At 38.0% G+C, this 18438-nt stretch overlaps 1 protein-coding gene across 3 annotated transcripts in view; it reads left to right on the forward strand.

Annotated features, from left to right (window-relative positions):
* IL1RAP (interleukin 1 receptor accessory protein) overlaps positions 1-18438 on the forward strand; it is a 122806-nt gene that overhangs the window by 61030 nt on the left and 43338 nt on the right. For all 3 annotated transcript variants that reach the window (XM_068545464.1, XM_068545465.1, XM_068545466.1), the window contains exon 3: positions 15186-15471. In XM_068545464.1, the coding sequence (XP_068401565.1) occupies positions 15186-15471 (286 nt within the window). The remainder of the gene's footprint in view (positions 1-15185; positions 15472-18438) is intronic.

Genomic DNA, 18438 nt, shown 5'->3' on the forward strand with positions numbered 1-18438 from the left:
CTCAGGGAGCACAAACGTATTTCCCAATCCAGTCTTCATCTGTGCCATAATTATCATTAATATGTGGCACTCATAAGTCAGAGTTCCTTACCCTGTATAATCCTAGTCTCCCACTCTCATACTCAACTAAACCATCCCACACTCTGTAATCCAACCCCAGCTGACTTACAGACCAGTTATGGCTCCCTTGCCCTCCCTGCCTTTACTTACAATGTTCCATCAGCCTGGATTCCTCCCTCTGTATCTGTCAGCACACATTTTATTCATTTTTCAGGCTTAAATCAGATGCTATCTCTTCTGTGAAGGCTTCATTGAACCCCCCACCCTCCCCTGCAGTCAGAATTAAGAGCTCCTTCTACCCTCTTATGACACATTGCATCTTTTTCTTTTTCGCATTTACATTATTTTGCTTTGCATTGAGATTAATTATTTGGCTGTCTACCCTCTCCAGATAGTGAGAACTTTGAGGGCAGAAACCATGTCTTCCCTGTGTCTTTATCCCCCCATTGGAGCCAATTATAAACTGTTGCATGTAGTAGGTTCTCAATGAGGGTTTATTGATTGAAAGACATGGCATAACCCACGGTTCCCCTTGCTTTGTGAACCAGACAGAAGAGGTGTCTGAGTGGCTGATAGTTGTAACTGGAGGTGACAGGGTGATCCGATGTGTTCTAAGCCAAGTGCAGTCTTGTTTCCCTCTTGGCTGTGATTATGCTCTCCTGTCTAGAATAAGAAAAGGGTGATTTGATTTTGAGTAATAAGCAACCCAGTTCTAACTGTGTACCTTAAATGCCTTCCATTGTTCTGCTTAAGGTGATTTTCTACCAGCATGAAATGTTCTCCTTCCCAGACAGTTGAAAGAGGAGCTGAGTCATGCCTGACCATATTTAATAAGACAGAGGCAGCTAATACCTGAGGGAGCTGCCTTTGAGGACAAGCTGACTCTTCTGACTCCTCTGCTTTTCAAAAGTGTGTGTTGTGAGAGAAACTTGAGCATGAAGATAGCTTCAGAGTCTCCTCTGGAAACAAGACTACATGATGACACTCTTTAATTCAGACAGATGTGATCTGCCCCACTGCCTCTTGGCTGTGATATGTGTCTTCTGATGCTGGAAACTGCTAATCATGGATTTTATGCTCCTTATTAAAGAGACTCATTCAGTTTGTTCCACTTTCTATTAACAAGTGCCCACCCACTCCCACTCTTGTCCTTGAAAAACTGGCTTGATTTTATATTTTTAAGTTTCAGGCTAGAAAACACTGTTGAAGTTAGCACTGATTATAAACCCATCGTGTTATAGAGATGGAAAGGGTTAGGGATCGTCTGGTTTTACTTCCTTTCATGTATTATACATGAAAAAATAAAATCCAAGAAAAGGGAAGTTACTTGGCCACAGTCATGGTTAAATTTTAGACCCTGGAATGAGGCTGATGTGTGTTAGAATCCTTCTCTCTCACTTACTTGCTGTTGTTAAATGATAAACTGGGGCATATTAAAATTTTTAAATTTTAAGAGGGTATTTGAGCAAAAATCGATGCAAATTGGGCAGCATCAAACTGGACATAGTTAGGAGCACTCCACAGAGGGGAACCAGGGGCAAGACTTCTATAGAGAAGAGGTGGAAGCAAGACAAGGAAAGTAATTAATTGGCTACAGCTTAAGTGGTTGCATTAGTTGAGAAAGTCCAGTTGGCTGTTTGTGAGTGATTGTCCTTAGGTTTCAATTTTCATGACCTTGAAGCATTCCAGCTTAGGTTTTGGTTTGCTTAAGTAGGCTTCCAGGACATTACAGCCACCTCAGTCTAATGGCCTCTTTGTTTAGTTAATTTAACACTGTGTAATCCTGCAGATACTCTTTTACTTATCTAAGGCTCCTGTTCCTCATTTGTTAAATGAGGACAATAATAAAACCATCTGAAAGAGTTGTTATGAGAATTAAAAGAGACAATAAATGTAAAGCACTTAATACCTGGCATATGGAAAGCATTCAGTATTAAGTGGTAATTATTATAATAATGATGGTCTCACTGGCAGAGTTAGTGCAAGAAATCAGGTCTCCTGATCCTGTGTTGTTATTCTCCATAAAGAATACTACTAGATGTACCTCAGGAACTCTGTTGAATGGCAAGGAAGTTTAAAGATATCTGTCTGACGATGAATTTCTATGGTCAAAGAAAAGTCTCAGCAGTTAGCTGTAAGACAGAAAGAACATGGTTTAAGATGCTCAAGAATCAATGTGAATGGAGTATTTGAGGGAAGATTGTATATAGTCTCCAAACTAGAAGCCAAAGGACTGAGTATGATACCAGAGAGTCTTAGAGGATCATTAGAGAGAGGACTGGTTCTGGAATCAGAAACTTCTACTGCCCAATAGCACTGTGAGCTTCCCATGTCACTCTCTGAGCCTCTTCAAACCCCCAAACGAGGCAGCAACCCCTACCTCCGTGATCAAAGAATACGATATGTCTGAAACTGCCGTGTCAAGTATAAATTATTGTGGACTCTGTTAACAATTACAGATTTACAATCTTTGGATGTGGTGAGGGCGGGGAAGTAGGCACTGATTCCTGAGTAGTAAGTTTGGGACATTTTACTGACTTAAAGAGTATGAAAATAAAAAGCCATTTCTAATCAACCACCTCCATTATGACTTTCTCCACGAGGCAGGGAACCACAGCATTGGGAGGCTAAAAGTACCCAGAGAAGAGTGTCCTGACTTGACAGTTTTGCCTTGGGATATGTACCTTGGGTAGACACATACACACACACAAAACAGAGATATATACATGGACAGTTAAAGTTGTATGTTGAAGCTCCTAAAAGCCTTCTTGGTATGACTGCAGACCCTTTTCCTGATCTAGCAACTATTTCTCTTATTTTCATTTTTCTACTTTATGGTAATTATTTGCTTTTTTTCAGCGTCAGAACACTGGCATGTATCCCCTCATGAATGTCAGTGGAGAATGTGTGTATCACGTGAAAGAGAGCTGATAATAGTAGGGTTATTAGCGGAAATCTTCTACGTTTGATTTCTTTGGAGTGTTTGCTTTTGCTTCCTATATTGAAAATTTATTCTCCCGTTTTGCTTCGTATGTTTCAAGAGCTCTGGAGTTCAGGAGAGTTGGTTTGTGTTTTCTGCTTTCTCTTCAGCAATAAATATGTAAGAGGCAAATGTTCTCAACCCTATAGTGACTCAAGAAGCTGAGCATAAATATAAGCATAAAAATTCAACCTTTGATATGCCAGGAGAAAAGAAAAACAGAAACTGATGTAAGTGTGGTATAAACTCTCTTCTGTAATTGGTTTTATAGGCAGAAGTCATGTGTGATATGGGAATCTGGAAGGTTTCATCCTGCCTCTGGTACTAACCCAGTGTTTCACTCAGGCATTCCTTCACCCCTCTGGTCTCAAAGCCTAATCAGTATAATGTGTCCTGGAACTGGATGATTTGTAAGGCCCCTTTCCAGCTCCAACCCATAGTGTTTTTTTCAGATGCATAGTTGATTACGGGTGGCTTAAACATTCAGAAACTTGGCCCGTGATTTAATCTTGGCATTTATCTTCCCAAGACCTTGCTTCTCCCCTTGGGAGCTGACACTGCTCTCTTCCTGAGGGACCACGGAAAGCCCAGCCACTCGGAACCCCTACCTCGTGAATTCTTCCTACTGCCCCATCGTCATTCACTGCCAGACGTTTCCCAGACCCCATTTCTAATGCTCAGCTTTTGTTGCTTGCTTCACCTGATTTTCTATCAGAATCTTTTGTTTCCTGCTTGTCACTACCAGCCTTCAAGAAAAATCTACATGCTTGACACATTATTAAAATTGAATGAGACTGCACTGGCATTTCACAGGTGATGCCTCTCTTAAATGTACTGGCAGGATTGTAGCCCCTGTCTCTTCCCCTGGCAGGTGATGAAGATCTCAAACGCCCTTTTACTCCAGGCAATTTCCTGAGAATTTCTGAGGAGGTTGCTGGCAAGGCTCACAAAATGCTCTTTTCTTTTTTCTTTTTTTTTGACTTTGTAGTTGTTTATAGAATATGATTGCAAATCTTGAGGCATGGGAATCATATAGCTTTTAATTGAAAGTTGAAGGCCCCTGATGTACTTTCACGGAACAAGCCCCCCTCACCCTCCATCTGGGACGTGAGATGTGGTGATGGAGGGTTATAGAGACATTTTGAGTATGTGGAGGGCTTTAAATTTTCATCATGGAGAAAAGTGATTGCTTGGCTGTCTTTACTAATTAAGAAGTTGGTTTATGCTTAGCCTGCGTTCTACATTTTAGGACTCAAATTTAATTTTGGATTTTCTGTCCTGGATCTGGTAAAGTGCAATAAAAACTCAAAAACAAATGCACATAATACTTTTTCCTGCTCTCTTTCCAGGTCTCAATTCCCTCATCTGTGAAAATCAAAATAATAATTGTATCTAAAATTTATTACGTTCTTACTATGCACCCAAGCATATAATACCACGTATATGATCTTCTTTACCCCTATCAACAGGTCTGCTAGGTAGGTACTTACATTAGCTTCATATTTTGCTTCATGTATTATTACATGTGAGGAAGCTGGGGTATGGGATCTTTCTTTCCAAGTGCCATACTTATGGGCAACATTGCCACCTACTTTACTTGAGTATCAGCCTCAAGGATAAGACCCATATCCCATATATCAGCTTCTTCACCTGTAAAAAGAAAAGGAGGGGAATTGGGTGGCTTGATTATGTAGAACGCATGTAGAGTTACCTCCTATGCTCCAGTATTACTGTTATCTGTTTCAGTCTTCCTGGATTTGCTTTTTTTTTGCCTATTTCAACCTCTGTTTTGAAGGAGAATATACTATTGTGCTATTTACATTCCCAACACCAACTGGGAATATTTGTGTAGATATGCATTTTACTGGAATGTTAGGGTAGACAGAATGTGACATTTGGACCGAAAAGAAGTGATTCTGTGCTTGCCATTCATGAGCTCTATGCCATTCATCAAGTTAGCTCTCTGAGCTTAGTTACCCCATTTGTAAAACGAGAGGGTTGTTCTAAATGTTTTAAAAACTCCCCTCTAGTCTAACACCCTCAAACACTGTGTTAGAGGTGAGTCCCCATAGGTTGAATGATGACATTTGTTGGGCCACATTTAGTTTGAAATTGTCCATACTCAGTTTGGAATCAAGAAAGAGAAGAATATAATATTAAGAATAGTGAGAACTACTGAATAGCCCTCTGTTAAACACATTAAAGAACATTGTCTCTTAAGTCTTCAAACCAGCCTTCTTTGACAGAGGAATATTTACTCTACTTGCACATACTCACATGGTTAGCAAGTAGCAGAATGATTTGAACTGGGGTTGTCAGACTCCAGAGACTCCATAGAGAAAGTAGTTTCAGGATATGAGTTTCAGGTTTGGTCACTCCCCACCTCTATCGTATATTGTTAGCCCATCTCTCAGACCTGTCTTTTATCCTCTCTTGGCTTCATTCACCTCATCTGTAAAATGGGGGTATTACCAGCTATCGTACTGGAACAGAAGACTACCACCAGATCTAAGACCCTTGTGTTCTGGGATTCTATGATGCTGCCCAAAATACCTTTACTTCCAATGCTGAGGATCTGTTTCTTGCATGGAAATTTGAAGGCAGAGACCTTGTTTTTTGCTACATTTTGTTTATAGCCCTAGCACTCATAGGACCCTGAGTAAATATTGTGTAATAATGAAAATGAAGAGAGTAAAAGTTGCTTGATTATTATATGAGAATAGTAATTGGATATTTACATCTTAATCATGGATTAGAAAAAAATTGCTTGGGGAAAATAACATAAAAACCAGCTAATGACTGCTTAGAGTTTCCCTAGCGCACTGTGCCACACTTGACATAAGCCCGTTTACTTACTGTCACAAGAGCCCTGCAAAGAAAAGCATTCCCTTCAGCCATATGAGGATGCTCATTACAGTGATTTTTTTAAGGAAAAGAGGCAGCACACCCATAATCCATTCTTTAGCCTGCTAACCCCTACTGCCACTTTGGTGAGAAAAGCGAAGCGTTTTCTAGGTAGCTATTAGATGATGCTCTTCCATGTTCCTCCTTATTATGCACAACAACGGGAAGGGTGGTTGTTGGACCTTTCTTGGACCTTAACTCATGATGATGAAGGGTCTCTTTGTTGGTGCTGCAAAAACCAGTTGGGAAATGGCTTGATGGAGACGAAGAGTGAGCCTGGAGACCTTCAGCAGCTCCTGTAGACCTGAGAACTGTAAACATTTCTAGAGCACACATGGTTTTTTCTCAAGTCCTCTGCCACAGGGAAAACTTTGTAGAAAGTGACACTCATGTTCACAGACTAAGAGAGGAACAGCTACATGGCAGGACTGAATGAAAACCAAACTGTTCATAGACCCTAGAGTGCTGGTCCTATAACAATAATTAGACTTTGAAAGATCTCAACTCTACATCATCCTTCAGATGATTGGATTTTGTAACTTCAAGTATCACCTACTTTGGTATACGTTTTGGATTTAAACTTCATAGGTTTGGTTGTTTTCATCTATGAGGTTTCATTGTCCCTTTTCACCTCTTCTCATCTTTATTTTCATGTTTGCCTGGTAATGACGTTCTCTACTTTTTTTTTTTTTTTTTTTCATTGTGAGGACTACCACTTCTAATTGATATAAAATAACGGTCTTTAGGTCAGTGTAAAGATAAGTGCCCAGTGTCACAGGGAGGCATGGTACACTATCTGGAATAAAACTTGTTGTAGCAACAGACCCTAACAACCTCTGCAAAGCTGAAGCTGTAACTTGTGGATCTTCACCCTCCCCCAACCCACTTTCTGAGTTTGGCATTCTTTCCTTATCTGGCAAATCTTATCATCTGCTCAGAGCTAGTTCTTATTTTTTTTAAATTACTCAATCAAGAAAACTCCCTTCTTTGGTGGGAGTAAGGTATGTCTAATTATCTGGTCCAGGAAAGCCATCTGCCAGTTAGTAGCTCAGTATTGTTGAACAGTACAAGCAGCCTGAGGATGTCTGATGGGTGCTCACAGCCACTCCAGCTTTCCTCCCCCACCAGGAACTTCTCTCTCTCCTTTTGATGGCTAGGTTGACAACTATTAAATTTCAGCAACATTTTCTAGACCTTTGAGTAGCTCTCCTCTGAATAAAAAATATCTAAGTTTTAGTCATCTTTTTTCCACAGAAATCATACTCTAGGAAATGTAGTTCGTAGATTTTTTCTTTTGTTTTTGAAAACTGGTGGTTAATTAATAGGACACTGCTAGAAAAATATCTGGATAGTTTTAGTATTTTTTCCACTGAGGAACAAAAAGGAATATATTTTTCAATGTAAATATTAATCAAAAACCTAGAATCATGGGGTGGATAAAACCTCAGAAATAGTTCAACAACCCACTTGTTATAAGAGATGAAATAAGACATTTTTATCAATTAGAATGATGATCGGCTGTGAATAAGGAGACAAAAATACATGAATACTTCCCCAATGTTGATGTGCATAGGAGTCACCTGGGGATCTTGTTAAACTGTAGATTCTGATTTGGTAGGTCTGGGCGGGGCCTGGAAGTCTGCAGTTCTGACAAGCTCCCAAGGGATGCTGATGATGGTAGTGGGTCATGGATCACACGTTCAGTAGCAAGGATATTAAAAAATACATATTTCCTATGTAAAATCTAGAGGTAGAAAATTCAGGGCTGATAAGCCAGCTCCATACTTATTCAAGGTCCCTTCTCCATTCACTTTCACATTCCTCCATCTTTAGGGTGTGGCCTTCATTCTTATAGTCCATAAGGTAGCTCCAGCTGTCACATCCATGTTCCCAGCAGCAAGATGGAAGAAATGGGATGGTAGCAAGAGCATAGGAAACATACGATATGTCAGTGTTTCTCAAGGAAAGTTTCTGGAATCTACCACATGACGATTTCAAACATATCCCATTGCCCAGAACTGTCACCTGACTATATCCAGGTGAGAGGAAAGCTGCAGAATATAGCCTTTATTCTGAATGGCTATGTGCCCAACTGAAAATTCCCATACACTAGAAAAAGAAGGGTGTGGGGACATGGTATGTGGGACATGTTTAACAGTCTTTGCCATAGACCTGGAGAGAGGAAGTCACCCTCAGGCTTAGTCTCTGCCCTTCCATTAGACTTAGTCTCTGCCCTCAGCCTTAGATAGAATGTGCTGATGGGTGTTTTTAAGGTGATTTCATTCACATTGGGTTCTAAGATGGGATATTAAAAGGGCCTGGTTCTCATCTCAACCCAATCTCAGGACTACCCTCTCTACCCACACCTGTATATACTATACTATACTATAGTACACTATACTATACTATACTATCTATACTATACTAGTGTAATGACTATAATCCTGCCTAGAAGCCTGTTTTAACAGTTGATTCATTCATTCTACCAGCTATTTTCATTTAGTTAATTCTGCATCTATGTCTTTCTTTTTCCAAGATTGTTAACCTCTTGATGGACAAGGACCCATGCAGATCCAGCTAATATGTACTGAGCTCCTTTCATATGTCTGGCCCTTTGCTTTCCCTACAGCACTATAAGATGGGCATATGACACATGGAGAATCTGAGTCTGAGAAGGGAAGCATTTTCTCCAAAGTCATATGGCAAGTATGTGGCACAGGGAAAATAATAACATACAGAAATTAATTCCACCTAGGTCTTCCAATATTTAAAAATTTCCTTTCGACAGCAGTATCTACAATAACATATTGATTGCCTGAGGTTAATATACAAATCTGTAAATTAAAATTTTGTTCTGAACTGAAAAAAAAAAAATTTCCTCTTCTTTTTTTTTTTTCCTATACCTGAGCTTCTTGAGTTCTTATATCTGCATGTCTCTCTACCATAGCACACAACACAGCAGATTTTGAGTAAATATTTAGTAAATGCAAAAATATGAGTAGCTTTCCTGTGGGAAATATCTTGCTTTGAATGTGTGAACATAGCTTTAGGACAAGCCTCCCAGATCTATGTTCAGGCAGCTTTTATTTGTGCTACCACTCAGGCAAAAGTAAGTCAATTAATCTCTCTGTCTTCATTTCCTGGCATGTAATGTGGGAATGGGCATGAAAGCCCAAGAGGGTGTTGTGAGATTAATTAGTTAAAATGTATACCCTGCTATATAAATGCTAATTGCTGTCAGGAGCGTGGGTTGGATTTTCCAGTGACTTGGCTTTGCGTCGGCTTTGCACATTTCCATTAGTCCTCTGTGGCACCAAGTCCCGGCCTTAAGAAATCCTTTGGCTGAGGGAAATGATGACTTTGTAGTTCTCCTGTGATGAGGGGCCAATTTAGAGAGGATTTCCACTATGGAGTAAACTGATTAAGAAGGGACATTTTAAACAAAAAAGTAATTCGTTGTGCCGGTAATTCGCTAAATTCCCTTTGCTGTTATTAGAGACAAATCTATTTGCATAACAGCCTTTTCCCCAGTCTTTTCTTCGGCTGGTGCCTGAAGTGAATCGTATAATTAATTTGGTATTACGTGACACTCCAGTCCGTTGCCATAGATTTTATTTTTATTTGTTCATTGAATAATTTAAAAACCTCTGACAAAATGCCCTCAGGTGGCTGGCTAAAGAAAGTTAAAAAACCCACAGAACTAATTTCAAATGAGCAAAGAAAAAACTCAATAAAAATCATATCATTTTTGTTAATGTTCATGAATACTAATATGTGTGTTTTTGGTCCCTATTATAGAGGAGTCTGATTCACTTTATAGATATATGCATTTGGCCCATGAAACATTCCGTAAGGGAGATACGTAGCGGGTATAATGATATCTTTTCCCCTTGATCCTGTATTGCATTTAATTTGGTTGAAAAAATATTAAGTCTATGGAATTAGCCAAAAATATTGATTGACCTGTATTTAAATTTTAGTATGTAAGGGCCTTTAGCATATGCTATTTTAAAAATAACTCTTGTCTGCTCTTGATTTATTGTTATGTTATGAAAGGAAAATTCTGGCTTCCTTTATTAGTCAATACTAGTCACTATAACAAATTATGTCCACCAAATCTCAGTGGCTTAAACAATAGAGATTTGGCTTAACACAGTGACAACTCTTTGAAAGTGAGATGGCTTTCCTGAGAAGCTCTGCTTTGACTGATGGCAGGAATCCGGGCTCCTTCCATCTTGTGATGCTGCACTTTTCAAAAATTTCTGTTCTTCAAGGATTCCATGGAAGGGAAAGAGAAAGCACCAAAGATTATGCTGGGAGTTTCAAGTTGTACAGCATCTCTGGCCACACTCATTGGCCAGAACCAAATCACATGGCCCCCACCCAATTGCTAAGGATATGTAGGTTTCATATGGGCTGAGGAAAAGAAAACAGGACTAATGAACATTTAGTCAGTCTCTGCCACAGTCTACCCCAGTGATAACCGAAATTCCATTTCATACTTCTTCCAAGATTGGTCTGCTTGAGTATATCCTTGTGGTTGCTATGTTACACTAGCTCTCTTTTTCCATCTCCCTTTTCACAATTAACATTCTCCTACTTTACAAAAGAAAAATCCACCTGTCACTTGTCATCTGTCTTGGTGTTAATTATTGTTCAGGGCCATAAAGACTTCCCAGGGCCAAAGTAACAATTTATATTATTGGTATCCAAAAGTCTCCTTTAATCAAGGTAACATTTACCCCCAGAATGGCTTCCTCCTTCTCTTCAATTTACCAGTGTTCCTGTTAAAAGTGAGCCATGATATCAAACTGTGTTCTACTGACCCAAGTTGGGGTGATCTGAATTGAGATGTATTGTTGAGTGGGGTTGCAAGGAGAATGATACTTTTCATTTTATAGCCTTGCCTCTAAAATCATTCAAATTTGAGCAAATAGTTTAAAGTTCTTGACAGGGAGGCCTTTAGGAACAGCATAAAGAATATTTTTATGAAATATAGAAAGCAGTAGCATCTTATTTCATCCAGACAACAAACTTAATATAGTGCAGTTCCAGACTCCATCAGCTGCCAACTGTCTCTCTCTGTCTCTTTCAACTATATCTTATAATTTAAAAGTGGATGAATGTCCTGCCAATGCATATTAATACAAATTTTGGAATTAAAAAACAAAATCAGTACTTTTTTCTCACAGAAAGTAGGTATGATTAGGATGGTTTGACACTGAGAGGGACTTTGCCAATTGTATTACACAGTGGATATTTCCTTCCTTCCCCCTTCCTTCCTTCCTTTTTTTTTTTTTTTCTAATTAATATTTTAATTATTTTCAAAGCAAGTCATGCACGGAGGTTTTTTAAGGCCAATATATTAAAGGGGTACCAAAATAATTGTATTCTTTCTGTCATAATTTTCCTCTGCTCCTACTAGTTCTCTTCTTCAGAGACAACCACTTTTGAGGATTTTATTTATTTTTTGTCATTTCCTATCTATAGTTTGCTAACCAATTTGTGTATATTGTTATTTTTCATTTAGTCAACCCTATGTGTTATCTCTTCACTTTTTTAAATTATAGTAAATAAGGACTCTCTCTCTAAAGTGCTATCCCCTTTGCTTTCCTTACTCATACCTCTCTATATAATATTATTGCAATATTTGGTTGAATCAATAATCATTCAATTAATATGTCTTCAGATATGAACGAACTATGATTATGTTACCTTTCTTATTTTTTGAAGTTATGAATTGCCTTGCTTTCATATGCTTACTCTAATTAGTATCCTTTGGTAACCATTTTCATACTTTTCAATTACCCTTCAGCATCATTTTTCACAGTGCTAATCTAATCAGATAACCCATCAGTTACAATTATTTTTTCTTTATTGGGGGTTTCCATTTTCTATCTACACTGATTTACCACCAAGCCCTACTGCATAGCTGCTTTCCTGGGATATCCTGCATTGTTATTCTGGGAATCCCTTCCCCTCTCTCTTTAATTGGATCCCCTATTCCTTGATCTCCTGTTTTCCTTCTTCTTGTTTTTTCTCTCATTTTGTTGGCACAAATCTCCCAGAAGCTTCTTGAAAAAGTAGCACATAGGATATAAAATTACTGAGTCTTTATGTGTCTGAAAATGTCACTCACACGTGATTGTTTTGTTGGGTTTAAGGTTCAAGATTGCAAATAAATTTCCTTTAGATGCATTGCTTCATTATCTTCTAGTTTCCAGTCTTGTTTTTGAGAGTTGCAAAGCCATTCTGATTCCTAGTCTTTTGTATGTGACTATTTTTTTCCTCTTTCTTACTCGCTGGTAGTTTATATAATCTTTTCTTTTTCCACAGTTTTAAAAAATATTTTTGTGGTGTAAGTCTGTTTTCATCCACTGTGTTGGGGCAATTGACAGATCTTTTTAATTTAGAAGGTTATGACTTCAGTTCTGAGATTTGTTTTTGCTTTGAATTATTTAATGGAGAGTTTTCTTTTTATTTTCTTTCTTTTAGGGATCCTACTATTGAGATGTTGAGACTCGTGGACTGGTCTAACTTTCTTCTCTATTTTCTATTTTTCTTTTTTACTCTACTTTTTAGAAAATTCTCAAATTTAACGTCCAAATAAACCATTTATTAAATTTTACCTTTCTTCAATCATGTTTTTAATTTTAATAAACTTTTTTTCTCTGAATATTCCTTTGTTATATCATTCTGTTCTTGCTTCATGAATATAAAAGTTTCCTTGTCTCTCTGAGTATGTTAATGATAGTTTTTTGTTTTTCTTTTAAAAGATTTCTTTTTCTTGAATAATCTTGGTTTTATCAAATTTTCTTTTACAATGTTTCTTTGGATGTTACCTTTTATAGTAGAGATTTTTCTCAGATGTCTCCTGGGGCTGTTTGTTCATTTTTAAGAAGAAGTGATTAAGAAGCTGATTAAAAATTCTAAATGTGAATGTGGGACTTGTTAACCTTGAGCTTTTCTATTGTATGATATGATGATATGGCTGTACAAGTTTAAAAAAAAAACAAAAAAACAAAAAAACCTCTGATACTAATATTGTTAGATCTTTCTTCTGAAAGTAGTCAGATTTTCTAGAGAAGATTCATTCATTCTCCTGCCTGGAGAGTAAAGGTCTGGCTGCTCCTATCCTTGGAGCTCAGTGGGAAAGGTTACTGAGTGCTAGGAGGGTGGGGTTGGAACCAAAGATGTCACTTTTTGACATAGCGTTCATCCAATTCTCCTTATTTTACTGTCCCACCTATGTGCTTATTTTTAAGGTATCTGGTTGCATTTGCCAGGATAGGATAGATTATTCATATTGGTAGTAAGCAAATCCCAATTCTCTATGACTTAAAATAGCAAAGCTTTGCTGTGTGTCATCCATATCAAGGGAACCAAGCTAAGGGAGTCTCAACGTCTATGCTTTCATATTGGCTAAGGCAGAAGAAAAGGAAGCATGGTGAAATATACTCTGGCCCTTAAAACACTCAACACAGGTGACACTCAGTACATCGTTTTGGCCAAAGTGAGTCACATGGCATCCCCTTATTTCAGAAGGGCATAAAAGTACAATCTTACAATATGCCTAGTAAGAGAACCCAGAAATATTGAGTGTATGGTACTAGTGATTACTTATCTTGATACTGACAGTTTCTCCTCCTGGGTTTTTTCTGCATTCTGCATTGCAGATTGGTTTGTTCTCCAGCTCTCCCCTCTTCATTTAGGATTTTTCATTTTAAATGTGCTAAGCTGGTCACCACTTGTCCATTTGATGTTGCTATTATCTTTCCTCTTGTTATTGCTATTACTTGGGTTTACGTCTTGAAAATTATTTTAGTTTTAGTGGCGTTTCATAAAGCAGTGAAATTGGATGCATGTATTCAATCTGACATGTTTAACTGAAAAAACTATGGTTATAACTTCCTGTAAACTGAAGGAGCTAATTCTGCAACTATGCAGTTTTAATGAAAATATATTTAAAGAACGTTATGATAGATGTTTAATAAAAAGTATTTTATTATCAATTTGTATTAATGTGAACAACACTTTGATCTTTCCAGTTCTTTCTCTGTATATTGGATTTTAAAACATGTTTCTAAATGAAGCGTAGCAATTGTAAACAATGAAAATTTGTTGATTCTTGGAAAAGTCAGTTTGTTAGATTTCCCAGAGGTCTATTATTTACTTAGAAATGTATTACTTACTTACAAAACATTTTGCAAGTCATAAAGCTTCAAATTCTTTGCTTTTTTCAAAATTAAAGTAGTCCCTAATTTAGTTGTTCTGTTAGCTATCTGCTTATGCAGATAAGCCTAGCAAACGTTAGGCTTAGCAAAATGTTACCCAGCAAACGATCATAAACTTCATTTAATTTATTACACATATATTATTGCTCATGAGTCTATAGCTTGTCTGGGTGGTTCTGGTGACATAAGCTCAGCTCAGCTGATATAGGCTGAGCTTGCTCTTACGTCTTTGGTCAGCTGTGGAGAGGTCTGACAGCTGTGCTTCCGGAGGGTGCAGCTGTCAGCAAGGGTGCCTCAGCTCTACTACATGTGGTCTCTTATTTACTAGGAAGCTTTCTTGTGTACTGTAGTCAGTTTGGCTGTCTAATCTAATACCAGTAGACACACATGACTAATCCAAATTGATATGTGCAATAAGTGTAAAATACATTGAATTTTGAAGAATTATTACAAAAAAGAATATAAGTATAAAATAGCTTATCAATATTTGGGATGTTTTGGATATATCGAGTTTAACAAAATACATTATAAAAATTAATTTTACCTGCTTCTTTTTGTTTCTTTAATGTGGCAACTAGGACACCTAAAATTAACTATGTGGCTTGCATTTTATTGCTATTGGACAGTGAAGACAAGGGGAGAACTGGGAATCTTAGAGGGTTGCCATTTCAGTTACAATTTTCTCCTTAGAACCTCTTTTGTCCCCAGAGGAGTGAAAGAGCACATGATTTCTTTTCCAGGTGAGATTCTCCCCCATACTTTGTAGGATTCAACAGGATCAAGCTATCAGATCACACTGTTATCCAATAGATAGTCAAAAGATAATAAATGAATGAGGGGAATTCTCCTTGCACCACAGCTGTCTATTACATGCATTTATTAGAAAGAGGCTAATGAATATGACCCGAGAAGAGGGTTCAGAAAATACTGGGGTATCCTAAGGAGAAGGTGTGTTCTCTGGAGATGAGATGACTCATCTGCCTTTTCTTTCTTTTTGACTGTTCCAGAACGCTGTGATGACTGGGGACTAGATACCATGAGGCAGATCCAAGTGTATGAAGATGAGCCAGCTCGTATCAAGTGCCCACTCTTTGAACACTTCTTGAAATATAACTACAGTACAGCCCATTCAGCAGGCCTTACTCTGATCTGGTATTGGACAAGGCAGGACCGGGACCTTGAGGAACCGATTAACTTCCGCCTTCCTGAGAACCGCATTAGTAAGGAGAAAGATGTGCTCTGGTTCCGGCCCACACTCCTCAATGACACAGGCAACTATACCTGCATGTTAAGGTAGCCTGACCCTTGTGGTGACTTTCTCTTTTCCCTTTCGTTCCTGAACCGTTTTCCAAACGATGCATGGGCTGTGAAGGTGGGAAGGGGAAGAAGGAAGCATGTAGAGAGATTTACACTTCATTCACCTCATTGGCTTAGCTGAGGTTAGCTGAAAGAGGTGTGCAGAGAAAATGGTTGAGCTTCCGAGAACATTCTCAATAGGTGGTTCCTTTTCAAACCTGACATACATCGGGGTTGTCTAGAGGTGGAGGCTTGTTCATTTGTTCCCTTTCCCTGACATGAATCTGCCTCCATTTCTGCCTCACCTGAAGGTGTATCTGTTTCCCTGGACAATGCACAGGGCAGGCAGTAGAACCCGTTCATATCTGTTATTCTTGGCAACTTTTTAAGTACCTAGCACAAATAAAGCCTCAGGATGCCATATAAAGGAAAGACTATCTGAGAGGCATTAAATATACTTCGAACAGTGCTTTTCAAACTTTTCCACCAAAATTTCCCTAAAAAGCAAATGAATACCAGATCTCTGGGAATCTAAGAATATAATCCAAAGCACCCTACCATTACTGCAAAATTTCTTTCAAATCCACTTTTTTTCTGAAAGTTCATGTACGTTTTGCATTTTACTTCACAATTTACCAATTTTCCTTTTACAACAGATTAATTTTGTTTTTCCTCTGGAAAAAAAAAAAAAAAAAAACACCTTGAAAACATTGAGGGTCCTTCTGAAAAATAACCATTTGAAGGCTTAGTACTTTGGCTACTTTTTTTCCTGAGGTCCCTTTTTAGCTTCCAGGCTTTATTTTATTTTTTAAACTCCCATTTGGGTTGTGAATTTTTTTTTAAAGGTAGTTTCCTACTATTTAATAGTACATTGGCTTTCTTAGGGCTTGCATAACAAAATAACGCAGACTGGGTGGCTTAAACAATGGAAATATGTTTTCTCATAATTCTGGAGGCTAGAATTCCAAGATTAAGGTGTCAACACGGTTGGTTTCATTCATCTCTCCCTGGCTTGTAGATAGACATCTTCTCTCCATGTCTTCACATCATTTCACCTCTGTGTCTTCTGTGTCCTAATCTCCTCTTCTTATAAGACCATCAGTTATATTGGAGTAAGGCCCACCCATATTACCTCATTTTACCTGAATTACCTCTTTCAAGACCTATCTCCAAATACAGTCGCATTCTAAGGTATTCAACTTCAACATATGAATTTGGGGTGGGGAACACAATTCAGCCCATAGTGATAGAGCTGGATGACATAACAATAACAGAAGAACATAACAGAATAATAAGTAAGCCCAGACCTTCTTCTGAATGCTCCTTGTCTCTCATGGTTGTTATAACTGTTCTCTGATGGAGAACTATGACTCTGTTTTGATAAATTTAAACAATGTTATGATTTAGTGAGAAAGGACTTCTCTATCACAGAAAAAAGCATACTGATCACTGTGGCTTTGGGAGTCCCTTGTAACCTCTTAAGTCCCTTCTGAGGCTTTTACCCCTTCTATTTAATTTTATTGGAGTGAACTCTAGACTGGGATGTGAGCTTCCAAGGAGCCTGAAATACTCATGTGCCCATTGTTTATGCCCTAATACAGCTTTGGTATCTATACCCACACAATGAGAAAGCTGGCCTAAATGTTCTTTGAGCTCCTTTTCATCTTTTGCAATTGTTAATCTAGTAACATTTCACACATACACCTTGGCAAATACCTGGGGAAGGGTCATCAGTAGCTTTCTGGTTGACCTTGGTCTCTACTATGCGTTCTAGTGCTTCAGTATCTCTATTTTTTTTTTTTCTCCTTAGCAACCCACTACTTCTTTAGAGCTCTCCCCCAAACTTTTCCAACCTTCTTTTATATTATAGGAGTAGGGCTCATGACTCTCTAGGCCTGAGTATACCTTTAGTGTTATTTATCAATTTCCAGATTGCCATCTCTTCAATTTACCTGTCTGCCTATCTTCTAAAGAAAATTTGAATTAAACTTATCTGGTGGGGGTACCAGAAGCTTCCCATTGTCCTGTAGTGATTCCTAAACTGAGAATGACCTTAAACTGAACCATGTGAAATCATAGGCCTGATGTCATTAAGAAAATAAAGTTAAGATTCATCCTTCAGGATTCTACTGCTTGTATTCTTGCTTCAGTACCTCTATTAAGATAACATCCAGATTTGACTTACGGAGCTGGAAAAGTCAGTCCATTCATTGTTCATCACTTGATTTTATAGTCAGGAAATGTATCTTATTAAGCTGAAGTTTACCTTCTATAACTTCCACCTATAGGATGCTTCTACTTGGAAGACCTTTTGTTATCTGTAGGTAAAGATTGTGCCTGCCACTCTCCCTTTCCACCTTATTACCATTGTCATAAGTCATCCTTAAACACTCTCTCCTCCCATCTTGGGGAGGGTAGTGAATTCTCCCACACTTTCCATTGGATTTAGTCTTAATTCATGAGTTATTGAATATGTAATATGTCTTAAATAGAAATCACAAAAAGGGGTGGACAATGAATGACCCATTTACATATCACCCTAAAAAATCACTTATTTTTATTATCTATACTCCCTTTATTGTTTTTCTTTATGTAATACAGTTTTATGTATATTCCATGTATCCAACAAATATTTATTCAGTGCCTACTGAAAGTTTAGGCGCTGCACTAGATGCAAGAAATAAAAGAAAACACATATGGTCGTGACTTTGAACTATGATAAATTCAATCAAGGAATTGTCCAAGGTGCTGAGAGGATGAGAGTCCTAATTTAGATATGGGGTGTGTAGAGAATGGCATAGACCTCCTTGTGAAAGGTAGGGTGATGGGAAAAGAAGAACCCTCCAGGCAGATGAAATGACTTACACAAACATTAAAGGTATAAATACAGTTCCCCACCATCTTTTTTTTTCTTTCTTTAAAGATTTTTTTTTTGATGTGGACCATTTTTAGAGTCTTTATTGA

The sequence above is a fragment of the Eschrichtius robustus genome, chromosome 6 (assembly GCF_028021215.1).
Source record: "Eschrichtius robustus isolate mEscRob2 chromosome 6, mEscRob2.pri, whole genome shotgun sequence".
NCBI lineage: Eukaryota > Metazoa > Chordata > Mammalia > Artiodactyla > Eschrichtiidae > Eschrichtius > Eschrichtius robustus.